General features: G+C 41.2%; 1 protein-coding gene across 2 annotated transcripts in view; it reads left to right on the plus strand.

Moving 5' to 3' along the window:
• znf423 (zinc finger protein 423) overlaps positions 1 to 16,681 on the plus strand; it is a 153,234-nt gene that overhangs the window by 82,524 nt on the left and 54,029 nt on the right. The window contains exon 19 of one of the 2 annotated variants that reach the window (XM_056387305.1): positions 4,670 to 4,690. The exons of the other annotated variant lie outside the window; for it this stretch is intronic. Within the exon in view, the coding sequence (XP_056243280.1) occupies positions 4,670 to 4,690 (21 nt within the window). The remainder of the gene's footprint in view (positions 1 to 4,669; positions 4,691 to 16,681) is intronic. 2 annotated transcript variants of the gene reach the window in all.

The raw sequence follows: 16,681 nt of genomic DNA on the forward strand, positions 1-16,681 counted from the left end.
TTAAGTCAAATGGCAAATATAAACTGCAGTTTGTCTGGTAGACAAAATTTGAATATGTGTATATGTGAATGTGGTTATAAGAAAGGGCGCTAACAGCTTTTCTCAGTCTTTTCACTTTGCCTCTCTCTTTTTCTTTTCTCTGTATTTCACTTGATTTCATCTCAGCCAATAGCATCGGTCTCATATTTTAATTGTGCTGCTCATTAACAAAATAAATCTTAAACCTGTTATATTGCCATCTCCAGTAACTTTAAATTCTGCAGACTTAACTATACTGTTTCAGTGTAGTGTTGTGTGGTGTCGAGGCAGCAGTTTCTAATTCTCTGTAGGCTCTACCTGTTGACTATACAGTGTCATGCATTCATCATGTTAAGAAAACAAATCATTTATGCTGTAGGCTCCTATAGGCACAATGTGTGCTGGCGATACTGGCTAATGTTCACAAACACCTTTCTTCACATGCTCAGGGTGTGAATGTGCATTACACCAACACACACCGGCTGACTCTATAATACTATATGTGATATTGTGAAAGTGTTATGTTTCCGTTCTTTCCTTTCTCGTCACATTATTTCCTTTCTCTCATCCAGTTATCTTTTTCAACTTAATCTTCGTTTTATTCTTTTGCAACACCCCCATTATCGATTTTGGCTATTACCTTTGGCCAGGTGTCACTGCCTGTCTATCAGTGTCATCAGGTCACACAGCTCTCTCACCCTCTACCACTGGTAGGTGTGCTTGTGTCACTTGTGATATTCTCACATTGTTCAATGAAACAGCCGCCCCCTCAGCCTGTCTGTGTATCACAGAAAAATAACGTGAAGAAGATCTAAAATAACAAATTAAATGATCATGATGTGATTGTTATTTTTCAGTCAAACAAACCTGTTACCATCATACTGTCATTTTCGACTGGTTGAGGCAGAGGACAGGAGGGAGTTTTCTCTCGCCTAATCGAGTCCGGTAATGTGATTGTCACATTGCTCCATGGGTAATACATGGTGCACCCCACAGTCCTGTTAATTACACTGTCAGAAAGAGAAAGAGAGACAACATTCAGGGAGACAGAGGAAGAGTGGGTCAAAGTGAGAAGTCTACAGAGGAAACCTTGTGGTGCGGAGTAAAGTCACTGCATGTGAGCTTCACCTGTGTTTGGATTCAAGCGAACACAGTTTGAAGGACATTTGTCACCAGAACATGTTCTCTACCTATTGCTTATCACCTATTTGTTTATGTGTTACTCCCTTAAAGCAGTTACTCATCATACTATTCGATTTACTTTTGATCTTTTACTCATAAATGAGTAACTGTGTTTAAGCTCAATAAGATGAAGATGATGATGTGGAACAAAAAAATTTATGCCACAGGCTGGCATGTCTGATATTTAAAGAAAAGACTCTGAAACGGTTCACAGCCCCAGGTTCTGCTTTACAGTGATGGTATAGTCACACCCTGTGTGTGTTCCTGCTAGTTTTGGCTGTTACGCAGCACACAAGTTAATTAAAACACCATGTGGTCAATGCCCTGCTCTAGAGGCAGAGACGGGGAGGGAGGAAGAAACGTGAGAGAGGAGAGGCACGATAGGAGGGAGAGAGAAATCATGCAAGAAGGTGGAAGGGACAGTGGAAGTTAATAGTTGAATTTTTTTTTATCGCTTTACCGGTTTGCACAATGTTTTATATTCAGAACACTGGTTTTGTACATCATTGGGCTTGCAGTCAGCTTATTTCACGGGCTGGCTGTAACCAAGTGGGTAAGGCTGGCGCGTGTGGATTGATCTGCACTGTCTTGACCTTTCTGGATTGTAGCTTCAGCCTGTATGTGATCCTTTTATAGTAATGGTTAGACAAGGACTAGATAAAACAAAAGAGAATATGGAGCTTATGCCCCATAGAGTAAGTGTTAGAACAACAGCTACAGTGGATTAGCTTGTGAAATACCCAGAATTCAGTGAGATGTAATATCACTTTCCAAGCCCCACAGAAAGCCAAACTCATATTAAATGATGTTGGCAAAACCACTTCAAAATCCATAATCTATTAACTGGTAATGATCTCAGAATAAAGCTGGTATACTGGTAGTGCCCACACTTCACATTGTTAAAACACACACATACCTTCACACGTAGCCTCAGTCCATATCCCACACACTGAGGAGAGAAAGAGAGAGAAATTGAGTTATCTGTTTTTGCCTCAGGTACCAGCTTGCCATTTGAGAATTTTTTTGGTATTTTTGTGTGAGAGACAAAACCCTAAGGGCAAGTACAGTATACTGTACATCATGTATCTACATTTAGATATAGTAAAGTATGTACAAATTGCATGAAAAAATTATGTTAACCAGATTTTAAAAATTTGCATTTGTTTACTTATGTATTTTATAGGTTAGAATTCTGTACTGTTTGCTTTTGCCATAATGATTGAATAATGATTGAATTTGAACTTATTCATTAAGAGAAACTCCAGTACACCGTTAGGTGTTAGCCATTGTGTTTGTGTGTGTGTGTGTGTGTGTGTGTATGAATTTGTTTCTATTAGACAAAAAATAACTCTTTGTCTATGCAGGGTTTTGTAACATATCTAGCGTATGTGTGTGGGTTTGTGTGTGGGTTGGGCGGGATATCCCACCTGTGTGTAAGTGTAATCACAGAGCTGTGTGCGTTCGGTTTTTCTAGCCCCCCAACACTCCTGAGCAGGTGGGAAGGGGAGGGAGGGCTTGAAGAACCAGAGATGAGAGGAGAATGTAGAAAGTATTTATTTGTGTTTTTGGCTGGGCACACTTGGGGGGGAGACTTCATGGGAGGAGAAGATGCGAGGGGGGTTAGCGAGGAGATGAGAGACAACAGAAAAAAGAGAAGGGGGCAGAGCTGATGGTGGTGGAGGGCGGCACTGAAAAAGAGAGATGACAGTAAACTTCAGGGTTTTTATCTCTGCATGTGGAGCTGCCTAGTCAGGTAGCTAATTTTGACAGAAAAGCAGCACCACGCTCATGTCTGTGCATCTGCAGCTCTAGTAAATGTACCATGATTACTTCTGGGTGAAGTTAACATCACCTGCACCATCCAAATTTAAATTGTTTGCTTTTAGGTAACATCCTGATGCTCTACTTCATCATCATCAAGGCTTAGTTGGAAGATCGTGAAGGAATGCAATAACTTCCTTACTTTGTGGTTTAGTTGTTTATTATGACTCAATTTGTTTTGTCTTTGTATCCCTTTTCGCTGCTCCCCTCATTCTATGTACATGTGTATTTGTTTGTATGTGTATGCGTGTATGTCTCCTTGGACTACACCGCAGCGATTTTTGGCAGGCTTTATTGTTTTCTGCTGTGCAGCTGCACATCATGAAGAAGTTCCCTCCCTGTGTAATGGTGTGAGGTGAAGACACAATTCTGTGTGTGTGCGTGTGCGTGCGTGCGTGTGTTCCAGTTTGACCTGTATGGAATCAAATAGCAACTTCCATGCCATTAAGTGTCACCACAGGATCCCTATTGAAATGTTGAATGTGGATTTAGTTAAACACTCACAGTGATGGAAATAAAACGGAAAACTATGACCTCCACTTAGTGATCAAAAACAAATCACCCATTTACAAATAATCTTTTACATCTTTTGATGTAAGATATTTTTAAAACACAGCATCAGCGCTATTTAATGTTGCAAGTATTTTAGCTACGATCAGCAATACGGCATTTTTACATCGTGTATTTTATGCTGACGTTCATTAACATGCATTGTCCCTATCAAATAAACAAATAAATGTTAAGAAAGCCCCTTTTAAAGGGGGTGAAGATGACTCACACATACACACACTGAAACACACACATACGCACACACTGACACACACATGCACATTCAGGAATAAGGTCCTTGACAGCATGTTCTGAGTGTTGCATGCAGCCACTAATGCTTTACTAATCACCTCATTCTAGATTTCACAGCATGAGACCTCACTTCTCAAATGCATGTAGACACACACACACACACACACACACACACACACACACACACACACACACACACACACACACACACACACATTTTTTTTCTCTCATACACACCATTTGTGTCTGCACCAAACATAAGCTGTGTGCACACAAAGAGACACACAGAGCATGTTACTGTATCTCCCCTTTCCATTAGTCCTAATTAGGGACCAGTCTCCAATTAGCATACTGACTGTAACCCTTACACTGACCTGCTGATAACACTATACAGTGTCCTCTCTCTCTTTCTCCGTCTTTGGTAAAAATTTTCTCCCCACAACCATGGCTTCTCCCCTTTTTTTTCACCTACTCCCCTCCATGTATCTCATTTTGTTTACCTCCTTTCTGCCCCTCACTGTAGCCTTTAGCTGTAGCAGCATTAAGGAGTCAGCTTTAAGCTTCAAATGTGTCAAAATGTCACTGTAGTTATCCTGTAGCTCACCAGCCCCAAAAAATAAACACACTTCCTTGGTGACGTGGTAATAAAGGTTTCAAAGAGGGGGGGGTTTGTTAGTTTTTTTTTTAACAAAGGTTGGCTTTTCTCATTGACAGCAAGCTAATTTGTCTGCAATACTGCTTTTTGCCTCCTCCCACCACATACCAAGTTGACACTACGTATTACTAACCCTGCCCATTTTCTCCTCCGCTCTCCCTCATTCCCACCTGCCTATTGGATGGCACGTAGAAGAGCCCACCTGTCGGCAAGGTTTGTCCCCTTTCTGTCTCCTTAGCTCGCATTATGAGCAAGACAGCACTGTGCTGTCTCACTGCCTGCCCATCAGCATTTCATTTTTAAACATTTTTCTGCTTTTGAATATGCATAGATTAGTATTTAGCACATTTTTTCTTTTTTGACTTTGTATTATTCCACACAAGTTATTGGCAAGTCACAAATTATTAGCAACATGTGCAACAGCCACATTGCATGGTGTGGAAAACACTTGGAAGCAGAAAGTTTTCAACACAGGCTAGACATTGTTCAGCTTTTTCTCAGTAGTAGAAATCAGTGTCTATATTAAAAACACTATCAACTGTGTTCAGAAATCTTGAGGGATGATTTTGTATTTGGCAAAGTTTAGCCAAATCTTTGGCCAATTACCCCTGACTGCACCTCAAAACCTCATTCACCCCAATCCCTGCTGCTAGCTGCATGTTTCATTTTCCTTCCCACCTCATACACAACACACACACACACACACACACATTCACACACACAGACACACGCACACAGATGCCTTGGAGGTATCGAGTGGCCACTCACCTGGATCTAAGTGCTCCCCGTGGAATGTGGTGGCTAATGATGTGTCCACAGCATGAGCTTTACTTACCTATTTACATCAATGCACTCTAATAACGTTAGGTAGCCTTGCACATTCCTGTGCTTTACATTTTGATGATAAATAATTAAGGGACATACTTCAAAACTGCTGTGTTTTTGTTTGCCTGACACGTGTCTACTGGTCAGAGTCGGTATCATTTCACTCTGAATGTCCCTCATTGAAAAAGCTGCATCTGAGCTCTTTTCTCCTTGAAGGCCCCCGAATGAAGTGAGGCGCTCACTTGAATCACTTTTGCTTTCACCTTTAAATCTGGTGGTGACATTGAGTGCAGACCAGAAACAGTTCATGAAACCCTCTGTGTGGAATAAGGCATTAAATAAACTCAGCTGGCTTTTATTTTGTACCTGGAGGTTGCACTTATCAGCCATTTCAGAAGAGCCAACCTGCATTCAGCCCGTCTATTAGCCTGCAGTCAAATCTGTGATGCGCTTGACTAGTAATGTCGGTCTGCTGTCTAAGCAGCCGTCCCAAGGGCTGTGGCTGAGCTGGTGTGTGTCTGTGCACACATCTTTCTATGCTTCCTGGTGTCCTCTTTCTTCCCCCACTTTCCTTTTACACATGCACGCACGCACACACACACAAACACACACTACAATGTATGTATGTGTATGTAGTAGTGAGCAAGGTCTAATGTGGTTACTTTGTGTCACTGAAGACTTAATGAGGCGAATAAGAAGCTTTTAGAGTCAATGGAGGTGGATAATGCGGTTGCCGGTTCACTCATGTATGTGTGTCTGTCTGTGTGTGTCACAGTCTTTGCCACCAGCTAACAACATTGCTGTTTTATTCTGCCTTGTTGCATCTGAACTAAAACGCTACAGACTACTCGGCCTTCTGTCTTACTGGTGTGTGCCTGTGTCTGCACTAAAGTGAAGAAAAAGCTTCACTTACTGCAGTTATTAGTCAACAGCTTGTCACACAGTCTGAAAACACTGAAATGAAGTACTGCAGGAACGCTGCTAATCCTGTCCCAGGCCGTCCTGTCTGAGACAGTTTTTAGCACTACAGGTGATGACAGAGGAGTGTACTTAAATCTCAACACACAGATCAACTGGTGTTCCTTCCTTTATGAAGTAGTAAAAGCTGTTTACACACTCTTCATTCACCCTGCACCTCTCCTCAAACACTCCTGATCATACATGCTCTCCATTCCTACCAGCACTGAATTTTTTTAATGAGTTATGTCACTGTCACTAACAGTGCTCGCACTAGAACTGTCACTACTTCTATTACTACTATTACCACTGTTTACACTATCTGTTTTCTTTAATGTTAACCTTCAATACAAAACATATTCAATTTTAGGGGTCTTTTTTAAAATTAATCTTCCTATTAAAGCCTCACTGTTGGGTACATTGCAAGTAATATCAGAATATTTAGTAAAGTAAAAATTTATTTTTAACTGTTATTTTTAGAATAATGTTGAAAGAAACAGTTATTCTGTATTTTGTTCTTGTTGTAGAAATATTAATTTGCCAGTATAAATAAATTGCTGTGCACAAAAGCATAAATCAAATTCATACACTATGAAGCAGTTTATTCACATTCTTACATATTCCTCACTAGAAGAGTTGCTACACCAGACAAATAATAATAATAGAAAAATCTGATCCATAAACAGTTTGACTGGAGGACTGAGCAGGATGTTGGTTTGCACTATGATGGTATGAACACAGATGACAGCCCTCCCCCGTCTTCCATCCCTCCCCCCTTCCATCTTTCCCTACATCCCTTCCTCCCTCCCTCCCTCACCACCTGGAGCCAGCGAGCCGTGACACCAGAGGGAGGGAGGGAGTGATGATGAAGGGACAAGGGACAGACAGAGAGAGAGAGAGAGAGAGAGAGAGAGAGAGAGAGAGAGAGAGAGAGAGAGAGAGAGAGAGAGAGAGAGAGAGAGAGAGAGAGAGAGAGAGAGAGAGAGAGAGAGAGAGAGAGAGAGAGAGAGAGAGAGAGAGAGAGCTAGATGAAGAAGAAGAGAAGGAAGGGGAAGGATGGGAGGATTAAAGATGATATGGGGCATATGTAGCCTAAATAAAAGAAGATGTCTGTGTGTGACTGAAATTAATTTTGCTAATAGCTTTACTTTAAAAGTGATTAAGTGCATTATACATAAAATAGAAAGTGTTGCAGAAGTATTGAATAGGTCTTTTCCAGCGCGTGAGGTCGTAAATCTGGAAGTTTTAATGAGGAAATGGCTGTAAAACGGTCCATTGCATTTGTAGCAAGCAGAATAACATGCTCAAAAGCACAATCTATGATGTTACCAGTAATCTATAGAGAGCATGGTTGTGTTTCATGAAGGTAACATTCTTGTAAGTCCATTTACTCACCCTGTATTGTCCACTCTTTCACATTTTAAATCCCTCTCTGTCATGCTGGTGTGTATCTTTCTTTTCCTCCGACACTGTTAAAAGAAAGTGTTTGCTGTCTGTTATCCCACATAACCTGCCAATGTCGGCTTTATTGACTGCGCATGAATACATAGACAGAATTTTTAGTGTGTTTCTGTTTGTGTGTTTTCCAAGGCTGGGAGCATGGTGGTCCCCTGGAGAGCTAATTTTGTCGTCTTCTCGCTTGATTTACCTTCTTCTTCTTCTCCTGTTTATTACCAGTCATTACAAGCTGTTTGGAAACCTAATAGGACACACTGACAAATAGACTGGGAGAGACCCAACTAGGATAAGCATCAGAACACAAAATAGTAATTTCTGTGTGTATGTGTGTGTGCATGTTCGTTCATTGAGTGGCCTAAGGTAAAGGGCTATATACCGTACTGTACTAGGGTGCGTGCTTGGGTGTCATGTTTCATGTTCGCCTGTGAGAATATTTGTAAATGCGACATCAGCTATTTTAACTCATATATAGAAGTTATGTGCTTTGTGTGAATGATGTCTTTGTTAGCTCTCTCTTTGTAGGTAGGTGTGTGCGTTTGTGTCTGTGTGTGTGTTTGTTTATTGAGCGTGTGGCCACAGATAGAGGGCTGTATACCGTACTGTACCCGCAACCCCCCTTTGCATTCCCCTCTCCTCTCTCTCTCTTCCTCTGTCTCAACCCGTCCAGGTGTGGCTGCACCAGCTGCTAAAGAGAACGGGACAATTACACACACACACACACACACACACACACAAACTAACATACACACACACCTCCTCTCTCTCGATCTCTGCTGGCTAATTGTCACAAGACAAACAAGGCGCTTTGCCTTTATGCGCTTCATAAACAGGGGCCAAGCAACAATTAACTCCCTGCTTAATTCACTAACTATTCTGAATTCATTTTCTCCTGTGACAGGCACATCTGTCACAGCTGGTAGCAAGTGCTTCATTTTGTGTGTGCATTAGAGGTAGAGTTTGGGCCTGTATAGTAATGCGGTCAGACTGTGCCTTTAAACAGGACGCATTAAGGCTGATTACTACAGTATGTGAGTATGATAAAGTTGCACAGGTGAGCACCTTGATGGCCTGTTTGTGTGTGTATCAGAGAGAGAGAGACAGAGGGCACGAGGCAGTTCGAGGGCCAGTTCGGAGCCGATGCCTTCTCCGAAACCATTTTTTTACTACATTTCAACAGCCAAGACCAGGAGAGACCAGGATCCGACCAGGAAAACTGGTTTGAGAGTGGCAACGACACTTTTCTGGTCTAAAACCGAGAACCACTCAGGGGCTGGCGGTGGGATTATCATGAACCAACTAAACTGTAACAGAGACGTATACAGACGTATACACTGATGTAATGATGTGGCTCTGTAGCCCATGGAAAACTGGCACCAGCTCAGAACTAGAGCTAGGTTTGTGTTGGCGGAAAAGGGGGCTGAGAGTGTTTCAGGATGTGTGAACAAAGAGAATGTTGAGTATATGTTTGTGTGTTTATTTGACTTCTGTGTGTGTCGTTAGTTATGTGTTACTGTTATGTTTTGCTCCTGCATTTGTTTTTATGTGTGTGGGAGCGGGAGGCAGCTGTACACTCTTTTAAAGCATCATGATGTAACACAGCAGGGTGGGCTGACCTGTATTTTATTTCAACTGAGAGTGTGAAGATAGCAGAAGTGAGATAGAACAGTGTGGACACAAATAATTGTTCTATTGAAAGAATCATATAAAATAAAATGGCATGCTACATGGGGTTTAGTGATGCTCAAAACAATAGAATATAACTTACCCACATGAATATTTTTACTTAAACTTCTACACGTAAGCTCTGTTGATTTTATGTGAATGGTTTTTATTGGAACTACTTTCTGTTGGTGAAATAGTCCCTATGAAAACAGCAGGTTCTCTGGCAGGGACACTGACTCAGGAGAGACATACACAGACATATCCAGTTCAACAGCACCACAAACTGTAGCCTCCAAAATGACCCTAAAGTTGAAACAACACTTTTTAAAAACTGTTTCAACACAAACTGAACATTATAACCTTCATTCCAGGTAGGATTTGTTGCAGTACCGTTGTGTTAGTTGGCAGTTTATAAGGCACACCTAGCTAAAACTAAGGCTGTACGAGTTTATTTGTTGTTGGAAAAAATGTTTATAGGTGGAGGTAGAAGTTTCAGATACAGGATCTTGTCAAATAAAACCAAAACTCTCAGCATGGATAGATGGGGACATTGGGATATGTGAGTAGATATTTTTTTAGTCTAATTAAGGGAAACTAACCTTTAAATGAATTTGAACATTTCACTATTCATACTCTACCAGTAAATGTTTTGGGCCAATCGCTGTTTGTAAACATGCATAGATATTAGATTCTAAAAATAAACTGTGTAAAGGTAAATTAAATGTGTCTAATATAACATAGTCTAACCATAATTAAAAGTAACTATACTATATCTGGAAAAAGAGGAATAACAGAAACTGAAGAAAGCTGGTTTGTGAACATTATGGTGGGAAAAGGGACAGAGACAAGCATGAGTAAAAGTGATACTGTGCATTGCCAGAACGACACTGTATGTGAGAAAGTGAGACATCAAGAAAGCAAGATGTTGACAGAAATAGTGGTGATTATAAACGAACTGATGTAGGGATAGAAACTACAGACATGGAGGGAACAGGCAAGGGAGAGAGACAAGTGAACGCAGATCAATAGGGTGAAAGGAAGAGAAAGTAAGGGTGTGGTTGGGTGGATCAGGATGAATAAAGCGAGAGACAGAAGTAGAGTGTGTCAGAGGAGAGGGAGACAGAGAGGATGAGAGCGATTTCTGGCAGGTTTTGGCTCCCGCTCAGTCCTCTTGCCGAGCAGCTGGACTTCATTAGTGGCTGGTGTTAATTACTGGGACTGTACACACACATGCAGATAAGTGCGCGCACACAGGCACATGAACAAACACGAACAGAAACACACACATACGCGCACACTCACACAGCCTGTGATTCAGGGTCACCTTGCTAGCCTTGTTTGAACCAGCAGAGAGAGGGGGAGATGGTGCCAGACAGACAGAAAAACAGAAATGGAGAGAGCTCACACACAAGTGTCAGTCCACTGTGGGAGCTTTATATGTTATTAATGGTATTTTGAGCAGCTGCATAGTGAGCAGCTGGGAGACGGACAGGTGATACTGTAGATTAGTCAGTGGCTGGACGTAATTAGATGTATATATGGCACAATTGTAATCACAAATTAATGGGTAGGAGAGAGATAAAAAATATGGATTATGGAGATAATGAATGTTTATGGAGAGGATTATGAAGATAGAAATGAGTGCAGTTGGATTTCACAAATGTGTTTGTTCAAATCTTTTTAGATTTTTAAAGAAGGTTCCTCAAAACACTCAAACCAGTCTGACTTTTTGAGAAACGTGACTTTGTGACAAAGGATTGTAACTGCTGGATAAACAACCTCTCAGTTACACTTGTGATGGGGCCACTGTAAAGCTTCAGCGATGAGTCACTGCTCGTTTATGTTCACAGCTTCTTTTATTTTCTGTATTCTTAAGTGCCTGTGAAAAGCTAAATTCATCAAAATTACTCAATATAAACATCTACATTTTTTGTTTAATTATTTAAAGAGGTCACAGTTTATACAATGCAGGCAATATGGAAGTTGACGCGTGTTTTTTTTTTAGGATATTGCAAAAACTGAGTATATTTTTGACAGCAGCCACTTAAGCAAGTTTTTCTTAATGTGGAAATAAAAGTGGTGATCAGGAGCCGGAGTAACTCCAAGTGTTGCTATTTTGTTTGTTAATTTTGAGTCCTTTCCTCTGTATCTTGCTTTTTTGGGCTTGATCTATTTATTTTTTGTTAGTCTACCTCTGCTGACGCCTCGCACTAGCTGATCCCCTGCTGTTCCTGCAGACCAAACAAATTCCATCAAAGCAGGGCATCTGAAACACAGCTGAGACAAGAATCAGACAGGACTAACAAAGAAGCAGGTAATTCCAACAAAGGCCTCTGAAACAATAATCGGTATAACCAAATTTGTCAGTGTTTGCTGTATCTCAGTGTATGTGACAGTATATCCTAACAGTACAGTCACGCTTGGGGGCACTTGCCCAGTATGAACATGTTCTACAATTCGTTATGAAACAGCTAAGAATAGTTCGATTTTAATAGCAGAAAATGTCATTCACTTCCAGTACTGAACAGAATAATGCTCTAAATGATCCAAGATTAAATCAGTGCAATGCAAAGTCTCCCATATTGTCCATAGGAGGTAGTGTTGAGTTAAAGACTCAGTAACACATGCACAGCAAGAACCCAAATTTGAGTTTCACATGTTTTTGTGAACCACAGCTTTCAGAAAATCATTGCCGTTCATACGGGGAGCCGTACCAATTCATGTGGGCATAGTAATAAAGATTTCAAACAGAGCTTTGTGCATTGTCTCACTTTCCTCATAATGATAGCTTGTTTGCACAAAGGTCATGACCTCATCAAAGAGATTTTCAGCTGGAGATTGATTATTGATTTGTACAATCGTGTCTTTCCACTTAAATCTATGATTTAAGATTGTCTTCATTAACAAGACTGGATTCATCAGTGGTTCATTAGAGATACTGGATATTATGGATGAGATGGTAGAAACCTAAAGGTTAATGAAGGAAAGTTTCAACATAAAGTCACTAGTGTGATTCCTGTAGTGACAGACTGTAAGTGAACAACATTTTCTGCTATTAAAATCTAACTATTCTAAGCTGCTTATTGGTGAAGTCTACAAAACTGTGGTCGTACTGTGCACCCCCCAAATATGGCTCTACCGTTTGAAAGTTTGAATTATACACAAAGCCTCAAATGGGCTGGTGTGAATTTCTTGCTTTGACCAAGAATTTCTCAGAACAACAAAGTGATTCTCCGTTTCTGGTTTCTGCCTCACTGTTGTTGTCTGGCTTTGAATACACACTTCATGTGTTTGGCATACATAGTGTATACTTCGGCCTGTTGCCAGAGGTGGTTCATTACTGAAATATGTGATTTTTTGTCAGACAAGGTTTTACAAATGAGAGTTCATTAATAAACCTAATATTTTTGGCCAAAAGGAAAAAAAAAACAAAAAACGGCTAAGTCCACAAGAATATGATTTATTGAAAGCTCCACTACTAGCGGTTGATTCAGTAGCTGACTCCGAAACCGTGTGTCAGTCAGAATACAGCTCCTGGAGAGAAATGGAAGATGGTGTAAAGACAGGCAACTGCACAGCGTGAGGTGGGATGCAAAGCCATGCTGGGAGAAGTTGAAGGGTTTTCTTTGGCTCTTAATTACACGACAGAAGACTGGAGAAGGCAGGAGTGAGAGCAAGGAAGACAGAAAGGTTGAAACAACGGTATACACTATCGCTCTTATCTTTCGTCTCTAAACAGATGTCGGCCAGGCTGTTGTCTTTATTGCAGTACAAAGACCTTCTGACAAACACATATATACACACACACACACACACACACACACACACACACACACACACACACACACACAGGCTTGCACACACATCATCCTGGGTAAATCAATGCATTCTGGTTTCAGTAATTTCCCAAGGTGCTTTGCTCTGCCCCTCTTGGGTGAACAAGGTGACAAAGCCAGTCACGAAGGAGAGAATCTCTTACTTTCTGGCCTCCTTTTTTTTTTTTTTAGCCCTTATTTGCTTTCTTTTTTCCTTCTTCCCTTTATTGCTTTCAGTGCCTGCTTTTCTCCATACTCTCTGTACGTTTACACAATATGCAATTCTCTGTAAGGAAACTCTGTGACGTATTTGCTTTTATCTCTATTTCAATGACAAATCTATAGGGTATCAGTGACAGGCAGAATTTATCAGTCTAAAACCATGTTCATGTCAGCCCTTACTGTTTGGGAGACGTTGTTATTTAGCCTTAACCAGTCAGTAAGGTTTTATCGTTGATTGAAGGAATGTGTTGATTTAAGAGTAGTACTGTATAACTGTAAGATGACATGCAATAATCTGTTGCCACCTGCGTGGCAGTATTTCTGCTGCATCATTTTATTTTAATATTTTGGTTCTTTCACAGTAAGTTAATGTTCCCGTTATTAGTCCTGCCTACAAACTTCTGTTTGGCTCGGTTGTTTTTCCAGCCAGGGAAACAACAATGAGAACAATACCAAACTTAGGTGAACCTACAAAAAAAAGCAGAAATGTGGGCATTCAGAGGTCTACAACCAGGGTAATTAAAATTGCTAAAATGTGTCTAAACCGCATATAAGGCATTGTACATGATACAATAATTAACCTGTAAAAGCATATCTTGTGTATAGTAGTAGCAATAGTGCCAGCAACATGGGGCTTTCTTCACTGACAGTCTGTGCCTGCACAATGTCCTGCACAGCATAGAATAACTCACTTGCAGCGCTTCAGAACGTGGGTATATGTTATGTTTAAAGGCTTTGTAATCTGGTGGAATAGTACACACACACACACACACACACACACACACACACACACCACACACACACACACACTCACCAACAACCTAATGATAATTACAATCACTGTGTAACATCGTGTTGTCGTGTAATGTAGTATTTAGTTCAGGTGGGTTTTCAGTCATCCAGTAAATGATTTTCTATATTAGTCATTCTCTTTTTTTTTCTTCATTCCATGACTCGTCCCCCCCACCTCCTCTTCCTCATCTCATGTTCTCTGTCCCTCTTCATCCTTGTATCTCTCCTGGATGAGAGACACTCATTTGTGACAGAGCCAACCTGCTAATGGTGGATGGCAAGAAACAAAATTGGCCATGCCAAATAAACACACACACACACACACACACACACACACACACACACACACACACACGCTATTTGTACGTACAAACATGGACATCCATCTGGATATACACGTACTGAGAGACTCTCTTATGCAACCGCATACACACACATTCCCAGGTACATGAGCACGCACGGACACACATCGGTGCATGGATACACAAAGCATTCACACTAATGTATTCACATAAAACTCTGTATGCTCCCTGCTGCATTGCTCCTGGTGCTGGGCTCCCTCTCTGCTCTGCGCCGTGCCTCCTCCTCCTCCTCTTCGTCCTCCTCCCCCACCACCTCCTTCTCCTTCTCCCACTACATCTGGCACGCTCAGCTGCCGAGGAGCGCCATAATTATCCCGCCGGAGACGCACATGCATACACACACACTCTGCGACGAAAGCTCACACACACTTGTCTTCGGCGATCCGCGCCGCTCCCTGCTGCTCTTCGTCACTACCGGGGCTTCATTAGAGTGTGTGGAGAGTATGTGCATGTGCAAGTGTGTGTGTGTGTGTGTGTTTGTGTGTGTGTGTGTGTGTTGATGTATGGTACTTTTGGATGCTATCCAGATGTTTTTTCTTTATAGTTGAGGAGTCGGGTGTGTCCTAGATGCAACTGCCCTGCTCCTGCATGCTCAGTGTTTTGAGTTTGAATCCTGCCTCTCTGACATATTATCTAGCTTCTTTCTCCGCTTCTCCCACCGTTCACATCAGTGTCCAGTCTAATTTAGCCATCATGTAGCAGACAGCAAGTGGGCAGCAGAGAGTATTCATCCATCTGGGATAGATCTAGGACTTGTTGGGGTGCTGAAAGGGAACATGGATGTTAGTCCTTGCACTGTATTACTCATACATCTTCTACATCTCGTGTTTTTGCCACACAAGAAATCACGCTTCTTTCTGCTTGTATTTATCTTTGAATATAACTAGAATGAATGAAACACATACTAGTAAATATGTGTTACGAGAAATTAGGACAGTATAAATGGAGAGGAAAAAAGACTCCCCTCATTATAATATAAATGTGTTTCATAAAAGGAATAGAAATGGACTCATTCACCCACATGTTTTGTCTCTGCAGTAATAATCGTGGGGCTGTTTTTAGTCTGTCTGGTGTCACATTGTAATTACTGGTCTGTACAGGTGAAGGAGAGGCTGAGGTCGGAGTGACGCAGCCTGTGTGTGTGTGTGGCTGTGTGTGTGTGTGTATTTATAGTATGATTGGCGTTCAGTGTAAGAGTGTGGGTGTGTGTTTGTGAGTGAAGTCTCACAGTGCCCGCTGTGGCTGCTCAGAGTGGTACTGCAGGTTTGATTCCCAGCGCCACTTTGTGTCAGACTTACCACAGAGCAAAAAGCAATTGAGCTTTGTGAAAAAGGTCTGGAAACGCCTCCCACCATTCTATTTTCAATCCGTGCTTTTAGAGCCACAGGAAGCATGGAATAAAACACCTGAATCAGTGACATGGATGGGTGCTAAAAAGCAATCAGGTGACAAGCTTTGACTCTCTCTGTGTGTCACTGAGGCAATAAGCCACTTGAGCCTGTTGATTGCAGTCTGTCTAGATCAGCTGCCTTCAGTTTTTACCTAATCCTTTTTTACTTAAGAAATTACTATAGAGCCCTTCATAAAAGTGTGGTTACATGGCATTTTATATGAAAATGTAATAATTGAGGAATTCTTAAAATTGATTTAGTTTGATCTACAGTCATGTGTAGGTACAGTCAAAGTCCCTACAGGCAAGTCTCGCCACTTGGCAGTCACTTTGGCAATGCTCTCAGGCAGTAATTTCAGGCCCCTATCTAAATGAATGTGCTAAATAACTGCAGTTTCAATGGCCACCAATAAATAAAAACTGCATGTATAGAATCACCACTCAAATTTAATAACAACTGTTATGTGACGCTGCTCCAAAATAATGTTTAAAATGCCTTTTTTCTAATATTGTAATACACATGCACAAGGTTCGCGACAACAACCGTCATAAACCTCAACTCTGCACTGGTGACTTAGCTTGATATGTTATAAAGTAGATGATTGTTTAGGTGTTTTGTCTCCTCCCTTATAATGTCTCTGGTACAGTCACAACTTTGTCCTGGAGCCTTTTCCTCTTTCACTCTAGTTAGTTTTTCGTCCTGAATGCTACTGTTAAATGT

The sequence above is a fragment of the Seriola aureovittata genome, chromosome 10 (assembly GCF_021018895.1).
Source record: "Seriola aureovittata isolate HTS-2021-v1 ecotype China chromosome 10, ASM2101889v1, whole genome shotgun sequence".
Lineage (NCBI taxonomy): Eukaryota > Metazoa > Chordata > Actinopteri > Carangiformes > Carangidae > Seriola > Seriola aureovittata.